At 39.7% G+C, this 17,915-nt stretch overlaps 1 protein-coding gene across 3 annotated transcripts in view; it reads left to right on the top strand.

The window, feature by feature from the left end:
- Positions 1-2,729: 2,729 nt before the first annotated feature.
- lrriq1 (leucine-rich repeats and IQ motif containing 1) overlaps positions 2,730-17,915 on the top strand; it is a 43,640-nt gene continuing 28,454 nt past the window's right edge. The window contains exons 1-9 of one of the 3 annotated variants that reach the window (XM_069528991.1): positions 2,730-2,994; positions 12,813-12,909; positions 13,106-13,182; positions 13,265-13,382; positions 13,850-14,025; positions 14,339-14,413; positions 15,049-16,716; positions 17,301-17,453; positions 17,534-17,684. In XM_069528991.1, the coding sequence (XP_069385092.1) occupies positions 2,986-2,994; positions 12,813-12,909; positions 13,106-13,182; positions 13,265-13,382; positions 13,850-14,025; positions 14,339-14,413; positions 15,049-16,716; positions 17,301-17,453; positions 17,534-17,684 (2,524 nt within the window). In that variant the 5' untranslated portion in view covers positions 2,730-2,985. Of the gene's footprint in view, positions 2,995-11,042; positions 11,502-12,812; positions 12,910-13,105; positions 13,183-13,264; positions 13,383-13,849; positions 14,026-14,338; positions 14,414-15,048; positions 16,717-17,300; positions 17,454-17,533; positions 17,685-17,915 lie in introns of those variants that run through there. The other 2 variants (XM_069528989.1, XM_069528990.1) reach the window with 2 other exon arrangements.

Genomic DNA, 17,915 nt, shown 5'->3' with positions numbered 1-17,915 from the left:
ACAACAATAATAATAATGTTCACCACCACAGGATGAGAGAACAGGGATGTGAACGGGCTACATACAAGTAACAATGGGACACATGGTTGGTGTCTGCAACCATGTGTAACCCTGAAAGACTGATATAACGTTTTTCTGTACATTTTATATGATCTGGATAATTTATATATTTGATCAATCCACCAGCTAAGTTATAAGGTTTGGCCTCATCATGGTCACATTCTGTATTCGAGACAAGACAAAAAAAATTTAATTAAATTTTAATAATACAAAATGAGTTTGACATCATGTTTGGTTGTACAGGTACAGCGTTATGTCTTTGCCTCAGGCAGATTTTTAAAGTTAAAGGTCTAATCAAATGGTACAAAGCCAAAAGGACATTGCACAGTGGTTATACATTTATACTACACAAGTATTGCACCTTTTACTTTAATTGTGTGTTTCCACTTATGCCACATTTTACTTATTTCAAAGTACAATTATTGAACTTTTGTATTTGTTATTTTACTTTGCGGGTTACAGTTTCAATGACAACATACACAAATAGTATATATAGCAATAATTATACAGCACTAAAGGAAGGGATTTATCTGGACGATTAGTACTCTTACTTTTGACATTCAAAGTATCATTTGTTGATAATACCTCTGAACTTTAATTCAAGTTTTCAATTTTCAATGCACCAGTTTTATGAAGATTGGAGTATTTTTAGTGGAGCATTTTATTCCTACTAGCAAACCATTTTTGGTGCTTTTTGAATTATGATGTTACATGAAAAGAATGAAATAGCTATTTTCATGTGAAACACCAAGGTATATGTTCCTCCAAATACTGCATGTGACAGTACTACAAATTGGGCCATCATAACATATTTCTTCAATGTTAAGTTGTATACAGAGAGTCTTTGGTGTAGGTGAGTTTAGGTAGTAAGAAGTATGTCACAGCAATACAGTTGGAGAATGTGAGAGTATCTCTCATTATCTCTATCTTTAGTAAACTAAAGGATAATATGTCAGTGCACTCATCCACCTCACTATCCTTGCAGATTCTGGGTCAGGCCTTCCAGTGAGCCACCGTCACATTAGGAAAGCTGTCCTGATTACACTGTGCACATGCACAAGTTCAAACTGAGAAATGTAATTTACCTTTGCCAGAAAATGGAAGAAATGAATTTGTTTTAAACAGCAAAGATGCACTTATCTCACTTTATCTTATAATAGTTTTGGCATAAAGACTGTGAGACCTCTGAATCATGTTCTACCCCCACTTGGTTCCCATGCATTGTTCATGTTTGTTTTCCTTTTCTTTAATAAGAATGTACTGATATTTGTTCTGTACGATACCTCAGTCACACACGCTTAATTTGTCAAAATGAAGTGGAAACCGTAGGAGGCTATTTTAGAGGACTCACATTTAAGGTGATGTAACTGTTGCCTTGTTTTGATTTGTCAAATATCCATGGAAGAGAGAACTAATTGCCATGCTCTCTCTTATTCTCTCTCAAAGCAGCTCGATTTTTCTGTGTAATTCACCGCGACTGAATTCATGCAAGTGCAAATTGGACAGGAGAGTCAAACACCACCCACGCCTGTGTCCTGAGTTGCCCCTGTTCTTGTATGATATCCACCCACTGTGTGTGTCTGAGGAGAACCATAGACATGATCACACACACTCACAGTATTCGTCAAGAGGGCTTTGTCAGGCACAAATGTGTGTGTGAGAGTGTGTATTGGATGCTCACACAAATCCGATTACTTCCAGTTCATCGTGACTTCCACTGCTCTTTACAGCTCCCTCCTGATGAAGGATGTATCTCAGGCACTGCCTTGTATAGCCTGATGTCCTTGTTCTAAATACCCCGGATGTTCCCTGCTCTCTTAGAGAGACATGCAGAATGAACAAACTTATTGATTTCTGCTAATAGCCTCCATCTTAGCAGCAGGGCAGAATATGAGAGCAGTGGGGGGAAAAGCAAAGCTCATGCACTCCATCAGCTCATATATAAACATTTTTTGACTGATGACAGTGTATTTTATAGAAAGATTATTTCGGTAACTGTCACTACTAACATTTTTCTTTGGCTTAGCTGGATTCACGCTGAATTCACTCCTGGGTCAAACAATTCTTCAGTTATAAACAGGTTTTAACAGACAAGACAACAAGGTGAAACAGCACCTGAATTTTTTCTGCATTTCTGACATACTGTGTATACCCACTCATTTTGGCGTAGTGTAATAGGAAAGGTAAATGGTCTGTATTTATATTCTCCAGTCTTGGTGACCACTCAAAGCACTTTACAGGACAGTTTTTGCCATTCACTCACTCACACACTCATTTTTTACCTTGCAGAACTTTCTCTATGAGAAGGGACAATTTTGGGTTTCAGTATCTTGCTGGCCCAAGGACACTTCGGCATGCAAAATGGGGAAGATGCCGGAAACAAAACTGAGCTGAGCGCTGTCCTCGTGCTCTGCGCTAAATGCAAACATCAGCATGCTAAAATGCAGAATATGTTCAGCAGGTATAACATTTTAATATTCCACCATTTTAGTACAGCATGCTCATCTTTGCTAATTGCAACTGAACATACAAAGTCATTAGGTTTTCCATTCTCTAGCTCCATCTCTGACAGAGAGGGAAATGTATTTCAGTGAAAACAAACCGTTGTGGGTTCATGAGGTGAGGAAATGGGAAGTGAAAGGTGATGCTTGTCTGAGGCTTCGGCATCACAAGTTTAAAAGCCAGTGGGCCGTCCTCTGTGTGGATGCAGTGGATATGTGGTATTATGTATGATGGTGATTGTGAGTGATTCTGGGTTTTTGCGGTCGGGAATTTTGTCAATTCAAAGAACAGCGGCAGAGGAGTGCAGCCAGTGGCTTTGGCTAATATGGCAGTTGTGGCTATTGGGTATTGTGAAGATTTCTCAGTGTCAAAGGCTTCAGAGGCACACAACTGCTCAATCTTTGGAGCCAAAGAAGAACAAATATGTCTCTTGTGAGTATATGTCTGATTCTCTGGTATCACAGGCCTGGGTTCTGACCATGAACCCCAATGTACTGTATGTGGTTCCTGTCTGGAGGTGTCCCTTTGTTTGTCGATGAAAACAAGTCCACAGCACCTTTAGTGGCTCTGCAAGGCCACAATTAATCATTGTAATGTAATCACTAATCAGTAATGTTTACCATTGTCCAAATCTTATTTCACTTATCATATGATGATAATGTACACTATATCACATGGTTTACATAAAACAATTATTTGTGGCAAGAAAACATATTTTCATCATGAAAATCATGTTGGTTGACATGAATGAAGATTTTAACTGTAAAAGTAACATATTTATTGTGTTTTACTTTGATTTATAATCATTTGAATTGAATATAATTTTCATTTAGTTCCACTTCATACAAAAAGTTAAATCTGTCAATTGATTATGATTAAATCTGATTATGATTGACATCATACCATTATATTTTATTCCAGAAATTCACTGAAATTATCTTTGCGTAAGCCGCAAGATAAACTGTGTCTGCTACTGTACTGCAGACAAAAAGTTAAGAAGACTGCCGCTGATAAGAAAGGTGATAACAGCGGCGTGTTCTCTAATGTCTGATCAGTGCTGCCACAGAGAGAAGCCTCTGGTAAACTGAAACCTCTTATTGAGCCATTGAGATTTCTGAGAGCAAAAGAGCGAAACAAAATCAACTGTGTCTCGTCAGAAATGACACACCTGACATTATCTCAGCTCAACTCAAAACGTGCACATGACAATATGTATTTCCTGCCATTCTAACTAACTTAGAGGTGAACAACAAAACAGACGACAGCACAAAAAGATCATTAGCACTTGTGTTGAGTTGTCTCTTATTTGCTGTCATTCAATCCACTGCACAGGATACAGGTTGAATGTTTGCAATAGTTGTTATCAATCTTTCCTTAATAGCTGGGCTCATATTCAATCCCTTCTTTATTGTGAAGGGCCTCAGTCTTAGAGATTTCATAAGAGCTATTGTCAAATCTTGACAAGCAGCCATGAATTACGTGTCAGGGTCATTCCCCGAAGTGAGTTGTATGATGTGTATTTCTGTTTTTCATTGTTGTTATTTTAGCTTTCAAGGAATCGGTGATGTCATTCAGCGGCTGTTAGTAGAATTGGGCTCATGAGGGAGATTGACTGCATAGCTGATGTATGTGTTTGTGCTAATTCACTTCGCACCTCAAGGACAGAGATGAAAATGATAAAGAAACCAATCCCCACAAGGTCAAGTGGAGTCAACCCACCAAACACTTGATGGATGAGGCTGCAGAGCACACACATAGACTGACACAATGCATCAAAATACAGTTGCAAATTGTACAGTCTGTACAAACCATCTTGTCTACAATGGCCTGTATACTATACATGATAGAACACAGATTATTGGGTTGATTGACAGATGCCCTATTACATAGGAGGGTTCAGTGGGTGGGTTCTTAAAGTTGAGATAGTTAAAATAAATAATTCATTCATTCATTATGCGTTGATGTCATAGTCTTCACAATCTTGCCTCTCTTTAATGTTCATCACTACATTATCAAAAACAGATGGTTTACAAGTTCAACTCAAAACCTGATTAAGTGAAACATAACAAACACAAATACTTCTGTGTTCCATCTCATACAATAAAGCAATAACAAGCTCTGACCTATTCAGTTCTTGTTGATGTCCCTTTTTTCAACAAACAGGGACATTTATGGGTCAATGACAAATAAAAACCAGAGTCAGATGTGGAAAAGTAAAAAAAAACAAGTAGCCACCTTTTTGCATTATTTCAAGTGCATGTGTGGCGTACGGCGAGAGAATGATACAGATGTGAATACTGACTCCTCCCGGGAGAGGATCTGTTTGGGTCCTCTTACCTCATTAGATGGAGCAGTCATTGCAAAGCTGTAGTTATTCAAAGTCATTACCTTTATTGAATGTTGGATGAGACTGATGCCTGTGGTTCACAGCACAGCATCAGGGCTCACTGAATGGTTTGAGTTTATGAAAATGATGTGAATCACATTGGACCTGAATCACAGGCACAGCTTGTGGTCAAATTTCACAATAATAAGGCACTTGATGATGTGTTTTGTTTCTTCTTCTGCTTTGTCAGACCCTATTTTCAATGCTTTTCCAGGTGATAAACCTTTTTGCATCACAGCGGTTTCAGGTGGAGGCTGTGCATCAGTCTTCTGGGTGACAACTCAGGCATTAATAAAGAGAGAGCCAGATAACATACATGTTTGTTCTGCCCTTATTTGTGGAACACAAACTCGATTGAATTTGTTATCCATATGAATTTATCAGTTGTACAATTTGTGTTCATTAAAAAAATAGCAAAATGTTTTCAAATAGGAATAAAACCACTGATTTTATTTATGAACGTTTAAGTGCTTGGTGTTCCCCTGCACTTGTTTTGATTTTTTGATGGTAAACACAGAACTGGTCACAGATGGTAGATTACCTAGATGACCTGTTGAATTCTTCATGAGATGTCCCTTGAGTTTGCTAACACAATGCCATCCGGACGTCACGGGCTTACCCCTCCCACACCTGTGGAAAGTTAAGCCATATTGGTTTTCACTATGTCACGGAAAGCCCTCAGCCAATGGGAATTGCCCACAGCTGACATGAATGAACAAGTCTGTGACTTGATGCTGATACTGATTCTTCCCCCTCAGCTCCTAAGACACAACTGCACAAGAAGCAAGTCTGTCAGCTGTGTCAATAATGTTATCATGTTTAATGATTACTGCATTGAGATGGAAAAGAAAAGTTATAAGTTGAAGCTACACCAATAAATATTCATATACAAACAGTCAAATGTCTCTGTAATCTGAATAAGACAGATAACTATCAAACGATATAAGAATGACAAACAGAAAGTAAAAATGCTCAAATCAGAGCTTAAAAGATAATTTTATATTGAGTATTGAAGTTAAGTCCATCAGCTGTCCAGAAGCTCCAAATCATTTTATAATAATAATTCTGCTGCTCTGTGAAATCAAAAATAAACCAACGCTGACCATAAACACATGAGCTTGAGTTTTCATTCTGTCTAGTTTAATGGAAGAATATGAAAGTGACTGTCACCTCTGACCTTTGTCACCATTTGAACTGGATAATAATACTTTTGAAATAAGCATCAGTAAATTAACTGTGAAAGTCATGAAGCATTATCAATAAAAATAAAGGGTGTAGATGTAAAGTGTCAGGAGGAGAATTTGAGACTCAACACAACAATAAAGATACTTAAATTTATTTACATGCTTCTCATTGACTCAATGGGATACAGTGGGAAATGTTAAATTCAATAAATTTTACAAATATGAACTTGTTCACAATATGTGTGTTGTTTTAAACCTCCATTGATTACCATGAGTCGACTCACTACGCAACTCAAACAAATGATTTGTATGTGAGAAATTGTATTTTGTTACTTTTGCTACCAGTATTAAGTGAAGCAGGACATTTACAGTGAAACTGTAGAAGGTGAACTTTCAACCAAAAACCCTTTTGTGTAACACAACCAGTATTCTAACAAATAAATAGATAACATCCTGCAACTGTTATCCAATCATATCACAGTATTTATATTTAGTTAAACTATTTATAACATCATAATTACACACTAGACTCTTAAACTAACAAAGAGTTGGTGCTATTGTCTTGAAAAGCTCTTTTTTCACCAAGGGGAAGCTGAGTGTGTATCATACTGTCTGGGAGCCGCTTCAAAAAACAGAGAGGCCTGTGTGCTGTGCACATGACGTTCACTGTGACAGCCTTGATGCAGTTTGGTGTGAGAGCGCGAGGCCATGAGAAGTGCTGATGGCTCGAGTTTGTATGGGCGAAGTACTGAATTTATCAGTGACTGGTGATAAATGCTATCTGCTCCCACAGTGTTGTGTCTCGTCCAAGTCAGAGTGTTCTTGTGTGTAAATGTGGGTCACTCTCGGATGGTTTTTACTCTCAGGTGTTTTGTGGCCTCTGTTTCCAAGCTGTCTGTTGTCGTGCAGCTGACCGCAGTAATGTCCTTCCAACTCATGTAACACGCAGAAGGTGCAGCTGTTGGAACGAGTCCCGACCCAGGCGGTGTTCTGGTGCCCTCGTCCTTCAGCTGTATCTGCTCGAATACAGCTAACACTTCTCATTCTGTCAGCTGTTTTTTTTCATTTTTTTATCTCTGCACCACTGAAATGATCATTTGTACACATCTGAGGATCAGCAATGTTTTAACAGTAAGTTATGCAACAATGTGGCCAGATCTGTTGTGGTCTTTTCCTCAGATCTTCTCTTGATTAAAGGTGCCCTGTGGAGTTTTCATATGAACAAACAAAACATATGCTTACATTCATTGTTGTGCACCAAAATGCATTGTGAGAATCCTTGAGGTCGAACAACAGGGACATGTTGAACCTATTGAACGCATTTCCTTCCTCATAAAACATTTGCAAACCCATTTTTCTCAAATGTTTGTGTACGTTGTTTAGATTCATGTTTACCAGCGAGCGGTCCTCTTCATTGTGTGACCTATAGTCTGCGATAAACTCCAGCCCCCTGCAACCCCGCACGGGAAAAATGGTTTAAGATAAAAGAGTGGATACTTTACAGATAAGTATTTAAGTCCATGTTGAGATATCAAACTTGATGTGCTCAACCAATCAATCATGTTTTTGGCCCATCGTGAGAGGAATGTACAAACAAGAGAAGATTAACCACAGCACAGCCTCTTCTCTGCTCTCACTTGGAAATGACTGTGACACAAAGCCAAGAACAAGTCATGAGACCCACAGAGCACATCACAGCACTAACACCAGACCTGGGCCAAGGGCTCTATGCTTTGTTTCAACCCGGCATTATGGGTGTGGGTCTCAGCACACTATAATCTCTTATTATATATCAATATCTGTGCTGACAATGTCAGTGATTTGGATCTTGTACTTACATTTTGTCAAATCACATGACTGCATTTAAGACTTACATTCTCACTTCTCTGATATTGACTAAAAACCCTCTTATATAAAGTACGATTTTTTTACAGTTGATATAATAATCCATTAGATATCAAGTTAAAAAACAAGCACCTTACAACACTAATATCCTATTTGAATATAAGTAAAACACACATACTAATAACTTTCAGTTCACCACATGCTACTGCAATTCACATGTGGTTATGAATGTCTGAAATATTTCATATTAAATAGTTCCTCTTACATGTAAATATATATTATATGTATATAATGGCAAAACATGGGCAAGTCAGAGCTTGAAATAGAATGAATATTCAAGTAACATTCATCACGTGGCAAGAAATGTGACTCCAAATAATTTCATAATAATAATTCTGCGCCCCAGTAATCAAATAGAAAATGGAAATCCAGACAGCCAATGCTGACCATTAAGCATTAGCTTGTGTGTTTATTCTGCCCAGAAGAAGCAATGCATCTGATAGTCATGTTGTATATGAGTACAGAGGTAACTGGGCTTCACAAAGGCAAGTCGAGGGACAGCAGAGAGTGTCCTCTACAGTTGTGTGCGTTCACTGAGAGCCATTCTGCCTCCAAACAGTGAGTCACTGTACATAGACTGTGGCTGTACACAGAACATCCCGTTTAACTTGAGACATCATTTGAACATTACAGTGTTCATTTTCTCGTGAAGAGAACAAAAGAGCTCACATTACTCTTGGCCCCTGGCCATCAATGTTACTTTTGATAACCCCAAGGGAAAATAGCTTTATTCAGCATGTGACTATTTGCAAAAAGTATGTGTGCTGATGGTTGGATTTAACCTTGAAAACGTTTTATAAACCTCGTACAGAGTTTGCAACACAGACAACAGAAACAGAAAAGGTGTCTAAATTATGAATAGAGACTTAAGTAACCTGCTACTCTCACTCACTGAACCCGGGGGTAGAATATTCCCAGCCCCCAGCTCTCGGAATTCTGATTACAATAATCCCACAGTCATTTGAAGCAGATTTAGATGTACTAAGGTCACACTGGCAGCGTAATGATAACTTTGAAAGGCAATCAAAATCTGTGTCCAAGTCCAACTGATTCAGCCGTGTTGTCATCCCACGGGAGGAGAGGTGATCTCAGGTCGGGGGCTGCTGCTGATGAACTAGGTGAACTCCACCAATTTGAGCCAATGCTGCAACTGTGTAACTGTATCTTTTAGCTTCAAGAATGCAACATTACTGTAATCAGGCTTACAGCACAACTCGTGCAGGATTAGCTTGCTTGAACATTTCCCCCCCTCACATGCACTTCATATGTTTAAAGTACGATCAGGTCTACATACAAGTCGATTTACTCACAGAAACCTGTAATCTGGCTCAGGGCACTGAGAAGAATCATTCACATTACAGCTCTGGTATTTGGAATGTCAGCTGGAGTTCATGCATGGAAAGCATATTATTCCTGGGTTGTATATTCACTTTAGGTTTATGTGATTACTTACAATGACTAAATACAACAATTGGATTGAACCAGGTCTACACAATGTATGTGTTGCAACACAAAAGCAAATTTACTAATTCATTTTATGCATCATTAATAGATCAATGCCTTGCAACCTGTCCATTCAGAATGTGCAGTGAGAGAAGAATGAAGAGCAGTTGGGGTGGTGGTAATTTTTCCCTTCGATCCCCTCTTCCATCAAAGCCCCCAGATGGAAATGATAGGCTTGATACGCCCAGTGGCTGCCAAGATAATGGCTACAGACCAGTAACAGAAAACCCTTGACAGTGTAAACACACCGCTACTATCTAAACCAGCACTGCGTTAGGGCCGGAGCCGCCATTGACCGACGTAATCTGCTGTATAAATCTGCAGCATGGCCCTGTCTGGCTGCTGTCTGGGTTCCGTGCACTTGGACAAAAGCGACGGACACCTTGCCCACTGACAAAGGGCCTGGCCCTAATCGGAGCAGACAAGGCTTGCTGATGGAGCCTTTTTGAGCAATTGAACTTGGTCAATGAATCTCAGAGGAACTAATGAAACATAGGGGACAGGCAGTTTGACTCTAACAACGAGGGCAGCATCAAACTGTCCTGTGTTTGCTCATCAGCCTCGGTACTGAAGTCATGCTTTGACCCTCAATGACCTTAATAAAAGCATGTCTGTGCCGAACCTGTGAAACTCCTGATGGGGTTGACCTTTGTGGGCCACATAAGTGTTGTCGGTGATGCTTTTCATTGTCATTGTGGAATTCAGTTTTGGCCTTTGAAGGAAAAATGAGTCTGATCTGGCGCCATTGTGTTGTTTTGTTTTCGTCGTGGAACATCACGAGAACGGAGAACAGGCCTCAGAGTGTCTCCAGACCAAACAGTTTGGGATGGAAGACATGCTGTTTCTCTTTGAAACTGAGGAAGGAGACTGGGTTCCTTTTAGAAAGCCCTCGGGAATGTGTATGGGAAAACCTGTGTGGGCCACTGGAATCTCCTCAAAGGGACAGAGTACAGAACGAGTGCACAGCCCTCACCATGGGAGAGAGATACCGGTCTTTGTGATCAGAAATGCCATGAAAAAAGTGTACATTGTTCACAGCCCCACACATTTTTTGTTCTTCTGGTCCTGTGACTCACCTACAAGGTCTCAGGCTCACTGACCTATGGCTGCCCAGAATACCCACATCAGTCAGAGACATGACATTTGTATTTCACAAAGAAAATGATGCATTCAAACTGCTCTGCTTTTCTGTAACACTGATATTATATTATATTATATTATATTGTATTGTATTATATTACATTATATTATGTTATGTTATATTATATTATATTGTATTATATTACATTATATTATGTTATATTATATTATATTATATTATATTATATTATATTATATTATATTATATTATATTATATTATATTATGATGAATGAGGTGATAGAAACAAGGACAGTTTTGTTCCCATGCGGGGCCACCAATTCATAAATATGACATGTTGAAACAAGTATTTATTAGTATATAGTATTATTATATACTATATACTAATAGGATTATTATTATTATAGTGTATACTCGATACACGTCGCGAGGACACGTTCCATTAAAATACCGCTTTGCCTTTTGCACGGTTTGTCCCTTGCGGCGTCACGTAGCTCACAACGTTGTTCCCATGGAGACCGAAGTACCCACTCGACGCCAGGAGACCTCGAGCCTCGAGCTAATCCAACACACGTTGAATTAGCTTCAGCGTGTTGAGCAACGCACTGTGGAGAACACGTGTCAGGCACAGGTGTTCGCAGGTGAGGTCAGCTCTAAGGAAGCTAGAGTCGACTGGGTCTGAGAGTTACAGTAAAGAGTTACAGTAAAGAGTCACAGTACAGTGTCACTGCGAGCTGTGGCGTCATGGCGGATGCTGATGAGCTGTGGGAAACAGTGATGCGGGAGCTGAACGACGTGGTCATGTGTGATGGTGGTGATACCGAAGAAGAGCCGGAGAAGCCCTCCTTCCTCCTGGACACGGTGAGTGTGTGTGTGTGAGTCCTGACGAGCTGGAGTCAACTTGAACCAGGACAGGTGCAGGAGACAACCCGCGAGCTCCCATCAGCTGCTGTTAGTCAAACCAGTGCGTGGTGGCGTTTCTTAGATGATCTGAGTTTCACTCACGTTTATGTCAAAAGAACAGACAAAAACAATAATCACACCAAAATACTTATACCAATATTATATCTGACTGATACTTATATTATCACAACTTTATCAACAGGACAAAGTACCTGATTAGGTGACCAAATAAATAAACCAACAATACACAAAATAAATCAATAAATCAATATATTTAGGCCCCTAGCCTAAATGTACTTTCCCCATCGATCCTGATGTTTTTGAAGTTTCTAATTTCAAAAATTAACACTTCCTTCCAAAATAAAGTAATGTCTGATAAACATTCTGAATCAATAAAGAATCTACATCCTTTACTTTCAAAATAAAATGTCCAAGTCTTTGTGTGTTCTGGCTGCCAGTCTGTCACCTGAGGACCACACTGTAATAGATGATGGTGGGAAGTCAATAATAACTTCCTGTGGGTTCGGCTGAGCAGCCATAGGTCGCATGTGACACTGCTCATCATGCTTTTACACACAAGGTGTCTATTTGTTTGTGCAGAATAATTCGGAAGCATCCCTGGTTCCTGGGATGGATTGTGGACATGCAAAGCATTTTAATATAATTTACTTGGAGTCACATGTTTTGATATTTTGGTAGATGGAAAACTTAAAAATAATAAGAACTTCTAAACAAATCTAAATCTAAACAAGGTTACAAAGTGCTTCACAAAATACATAGCAAAAAAACAATAATAAAAATAAAAGGTAAGCAGATATTAGGGAAATATTCAATTCAATTTTAAGCACCATATCATAGCATATAAAGGTTGAGACCTTAAAATGTATAGAAAAACTCAACAGTTTCCACAATGAGCAGCACTTTGGAGACTGTGGAGAGGAAAAAGAACTCCTTCATTAACTGGAGGAAACCTCTAGAGTCAGACTCAGTATGGGCGGCCATCTGCCTCAACCAGTTGGGGTGTGAGGAAAAAAATGGGGAGGAGAGGAGAGATAGATGGAAAAAGGGGAGAGAAGAGAGAGAGAGCTCTTTCAGACTGGTTGTTATGATGAAAATAATTTGTTGTACCTTGGTGGCAAGAACAGGCTACTGGCTTGTATGGTATTACTATGAAAGCCAGGTGGCCTGCTGATGGTATTCTAAAATATAGCATAAATATTAATTATGTGATGAGACCAATGTAACATCAAAATTACTTTCTGTCAATAGGTCTCCGATGATATTCCACCATCTCTGCTCAGTTACTTTGAAAGTTCAAAAAGCAGAGCATTGAGAAGTGAGAAGTTCATTCTTGAGGAACTTGAAGGTATGGAATCTTGTTAAATAGCAACATGTTTATACTTCTATAAGATCATGGGCGCTAAAGCTTCTCTACTGAGATAATTGTTAAAGAGAGAGAGAGAAATATCTACAACAAATAAGACTTCAGAGGATCCTATCAAAAGGACGATGGTCTCCATTGTTGTTTAAAACATCTGCCTTTTCTTTGAACTATATCCCAGACTTATCTGCATCACGTCACACTGAGGACATGAAGAATTTGCCCGATGAACTCGACAAGGACATGACGAAGAAGCCGGTAAATGCCTAGTCTCTTACTGTTGGACCAATCCAAACTACAATAGGCCCACAATCTGCTGAAATGCATGTTTTTGTCACAGGTTACCTTTGACACAGAAAACGAGTACACCTCTCCTGCTGAAACTCACCTCCTCTTTGCACCCAGAGAGACACTGGCACCTTTTTCTCAGAATTTGTCAGTGTGCCCTGACAGTGAAGGTACGCTGCATGTTTCACTGAATGAAGTAAAAAAAAAGGTAAAAGCACCATCTCTCTGAAGTTTCAATAAATGGGATTTAAAAAAACATTGTTGTTTTGATGCTAAACACAGTATTGACTGGAGGTACTTACAAAGTAACCACAGTAAAAAGTCGAAAACAAATGTAAAAGGATTAAATTACATATTACTATGTCAGTAATATTGCAGTTTCCTGCGATATTATTTTCTGCATAACCATCACCTCTGGTAATAGTACTGTTCCCCACAAGAGGTCCCTGTTGTCCTATTTTTTGTTCTAATCCATGTAGTACAGGAATTATGAAGATGTACATAAACCCAACTTTCAACACTTCTTTATGCAGTTTATTTGAAGTAGTTACTGTCACTGCACAGTTTGACATGGATGGAATCAGAGAGAGCTGGGAAAAGAAACAATTTTCTCTTTATCACTTTTCTCTTTTGACAGATGAGGCTGAAACAGATGAATATATGGGGACTGGAGTTAGGACCATTAAGAGCCCAGAATCTCATAGAGAACACAGAGAGAAAAGACACTGTGAGGAGCTGAAGACAGAGGAGAGGAGGAGACAGAGACACAGAGACTTCCAGGAGGAGCTGAAGAAGATCATGGAGGCAGAGAAGGTGAATCATTTGTGACTCCCTCTATCTAACATACTTGTCATGTTGTTGTCATAATATTCTTAAAAAGGAAGATGTAGGTTTTTTTTTTAAATAACACAAATTAGCAAATTTGTAATCCCTCATTTATTCAGGATTTGTTTTATATACGATCATCTGGAAAAAAAGGGAAATAAGAACCTGATCAACATGTCTAATCATATATGAATTTATCAGGGAAAGCAGCAGCCTGAGGAAATTGCTGCCTTGGACAAGTGTAATATATATATGAATACATATGTGATTTTTCTTTTATGTATTATTGCTTTGTATCTAGCTACATCAGAGGGAACTGGAGTTGAGGGAGAAGAGAGCTCAGGAAAAACTGGAGCAGGAGTTTCTGCTTCAGCAGGTATGTGTGACCTTTCCAGCAGACGTCCGAACAGAGGCAGGGGCTCTCAGTGTAGGTGTAGTTAATTATTCACTGAGGTAAAGCCAGGGTAGGTAATCCTGGAAAAGTTAGGAAGAGCAGGCTACACTTTAAAAATATGCAACTGATACATACCACCTCCGTCCCATCAGCCCTCATTTTAGTCAAATACGCCCCCAAAACACATGAATGTGCACCGACTGACAACTGCCAGAAGCTGACTTTGCTGTGACCTGCTTGCTGACTTCTGACTATCGTCTCTGCTTCAGCGATGTGTTTCTCTTCCATTTCGACCAAATTCAATCAATCATTAAATCATGGTCATTTTTATTACAGTCCTACGAGGGCCTGTGTTTCCGAAAAATGTATATATTGATGGTTATAGGGACATGAAGAGGATTTCAGCATATAGGATACACGTTTTTCAGAAACAACCTACCTTTAAATAAAAAATGGATGTCATTCCTCTAAAGCTATAGAATATAATAGAACAGTTTACAATGCTTACAGTTTTCATGTGGGTTGTTGTATTTGTTAACAATAAAAGGTTTTAAAGAGATTATTGAGAAATTAATGAAAAATTGAATGAGACTTGCTTTGTTTTTTTCACCGATCAGGAGCTGATCAGCAACTTACAAAAACGAGTTGAGGAGGAGAAGAAGACGAGAGAGAAGGAGCAGAAGAGGATCAAGGAAGAGGGTGAGAAGAAAAGGAAGGAGGAAGAAGAAAAGAGGAGAAGAGAGGAGGACAGGAGGAAAAAAGAAGACGAGAGAATTAAGAGAGAGAAGAAGCGCAAAAGGATGGAGGAACAGATGAAAAGAAAGGAAGAGGAAAAGAGAAAAATAGAAGAAATTAAACTAAAAGAAGAGCACAGAAGAAAGAGAGAAGAGGAGCAGAGGAAAATGGAGGAAGAGGAAAAGAGGAGAATTGAAGAGGAGGAAAAGCGGAAAAAGGAAGAGGAGGAAAAGTGGAAAAAAGAAGAGGAGCGAAAGATGTTACAGGAAGACATGAGAAAGAAGGAGGAAGATAGAAAAATAAAAGACATAAGACTTAAGGAAGAAGAGAAGATGAGGCAGATAGAAGGCGAGGAGAGAGAAAGGAAGCAAAATGGGGAGAAAATAAAGGAGAGGGAGAAGAATAGGAAAAGTGAGGAGGAGGTAGAAACAAGGGCAGTGGATAAAATGATGGCAAAGAAGATGGAGGAAGACAAAAGGAGAAAAAATCAAGAAGAAATGGTACAAGAGCAGTGTCGAAAGGAAGAAAAGCAACACGACAGTAAAAACAGTAATGAAGAAAATAAGAAAAGAGAGGAAGAGAGGAGGATCCTTAAGGAACTTGAGGTGAGGACAAAGACTGAGGAGATGAAAAAGGTGGACGAGAGAAAAATTGAGGAGAAAGGAAAGAATATCGAGGAAGAGACGATGGTGGCTCAGCAGATGAATACGAAAGAGGAAGATAGAGATATTAAAGAAATGCAGCTCAAGGAAGATGGAGAAAAGAGCAAGAAGGAAGAGGAGATGAAACATAGTATGGAATGTAATGATAAAAAGAAGGAAGAAGTGAAAACAGCTGAAGAGGAAGAGAGGAAGTGGCTGGAGCAACAAGTGAGGGAACAGAAAGAAGAAGAGCACAATAACAAGAAAGAGATGGAACAGAATGGAAACAACAGAAAGATGGAACATGAGTTAAAAACAAGGGATGATGTGAGGAGAAATAAAGAAGCAGACAAATGGCAGATCAAGGAAGATGTGAGAAAAGACCAGGAAGAAAAAATAAAAACGGAACAAAGAGGAGTCAAAGGAGAGGAGAAAAGCTTTAGAGTGCAGGACGACGAAAAGGACGAGAGGCTGAAGCAGCAAGAGAAGAGAAGAGATAAGGATGGACTGAAAAACCAGACAAAGAATATCACTCTGACCTCCTCATGCACTTTACAAAGTCAGTCCACAGTCTGCCCCTCCCGCTCTGAAAACGTACAACAGCTTGACCCAAACAAGAGTCTCCTCTACACCTCCACATCTCAAACAATAAAACAAGATGCAGACGTATCGCCTCGCACTTCCTCCTGCCCTTTACCCATGTGTCTTCCAGAGCACGCCGAGCAGAAGAGACTGTCCTGGATGAGAGACTGCGTCCCGTGGTCCAGACTGTCTCTGCAGAACAAGAGCAAGCAAAACGTCCATGCCCGAAGTCGCAGGGGACTGAGCAGGGCCTCCGAGGCCTGTAGTCTGCCACCTGTCTGTCCGCAAACTCTGCTTCGGTCCACAGGCTGCAAATCCCTGCAAGAGGTAACCTATGTACCAATGTTCAGCCATGATGCAGATGCTATTTAGGAAGAATTAGAACCTCTCAAGGCCCAACATTCCCCATGAGGAACGACTTTTAAATGGATCCACACACACTCCGTAGATATTAGTCCCCTAAACACACCTGATCTTTATCGTCATGAGGACGAGGATGAGAGGCAGTGGCAGAGATGTGAATTATTCTCTGAGACATTAACGTAAAAGTTGAACAACACCACATATCATACTGTTAAATCCTGCCCACCCCTCATGGAAATCTGTTCAGCAGTTTTTGTGTAATCCTGCTAACTAACAAACAAACGCAGACAAGAACAACCTCCTTGGTGGACGTGATGAAGTTGTTTGAACACTGACATGGAAGTGTTATTGCTAGCTTTATGACAGAGAGTGATTTTTATTAGCAGTGTCACATTTCTGGTGGTCTGTAGTTTGTATAATACTACACATATTGTTGTATATACAAAATATTGTATCATACAAATATAATGCAAATATTTATTCTTGTGCAATGTCATATGTTCCAAATTAACCCCTGAAACCCGACGCAACCTCTGCCTCTCTTTTAGGTTACCACGGTGACCCTGGAGGACCTGCCTGGCTGCAGCTTCGTCACGCTCGCGCAGTGTCCTCAACTTCAATCCCTCACCCTCAGACGCTGTGGCCTCAAATCCCTGGAGGGCTTCAACCAGTTACCACAGCTCCGCTGCATCGACGTGCAGGTGAACATTAAATCCGTATGTGATGAGTCAACCGGTGCCATTGATTATGTTGCTCGTACTGAATTGGATTGTTGTCTCAGGAGAATTCCATCTCATTTGTGGATTGTGAAAACATGGCGAGTTTACAAGTTCTTCGACTCGGACACAACAAGTTAACGTCCATCCATGGTTTGAGCGGAGCTGAAAATCTGAATGTTCTGGACCTCTCACACAACTCCATCACCCGCATTGGTGAGAACTTACAAATGAATTAGATATAAAACACAAACTTTGATGCTTGGAAATGAAATAATATTTGATTGTGTCACAGATACGGTCTTTAAGTCATTGTAGTCTTGTCCTTGGACTGAATGTGCAGTAGCAGCCAAGATGAAGCCTTCTTGTGGGTTCTGCAATAATCCACAAGAGGGCAGTCTTGCTCTCCTTTTTCCATCTCTTCTCCATTCACTGCAATCTGCATTG

Source organism: Paralichthys olivaceus, chromosome 7 (assembly GCF_024713975.1).
Source record: "Paralichthys olivaceus isolate ysfri-2021 chromosome 7, ASM2471397v2, whole genome shotgun sequence".
Taxonomy (NCBI): domain Eukaryota; kingdom Metazoa; phylum Chordata; class Actinopteri; order Pleuronectiformes; family Paralichthyidae; genus Paralichthys; species Paralichthys olivaceus.
The sequence above is the reverse complement of the archived record's forward strand: the minus strand, read 5'-3'. Positions and strand labels throughout refer to the sequence as shown.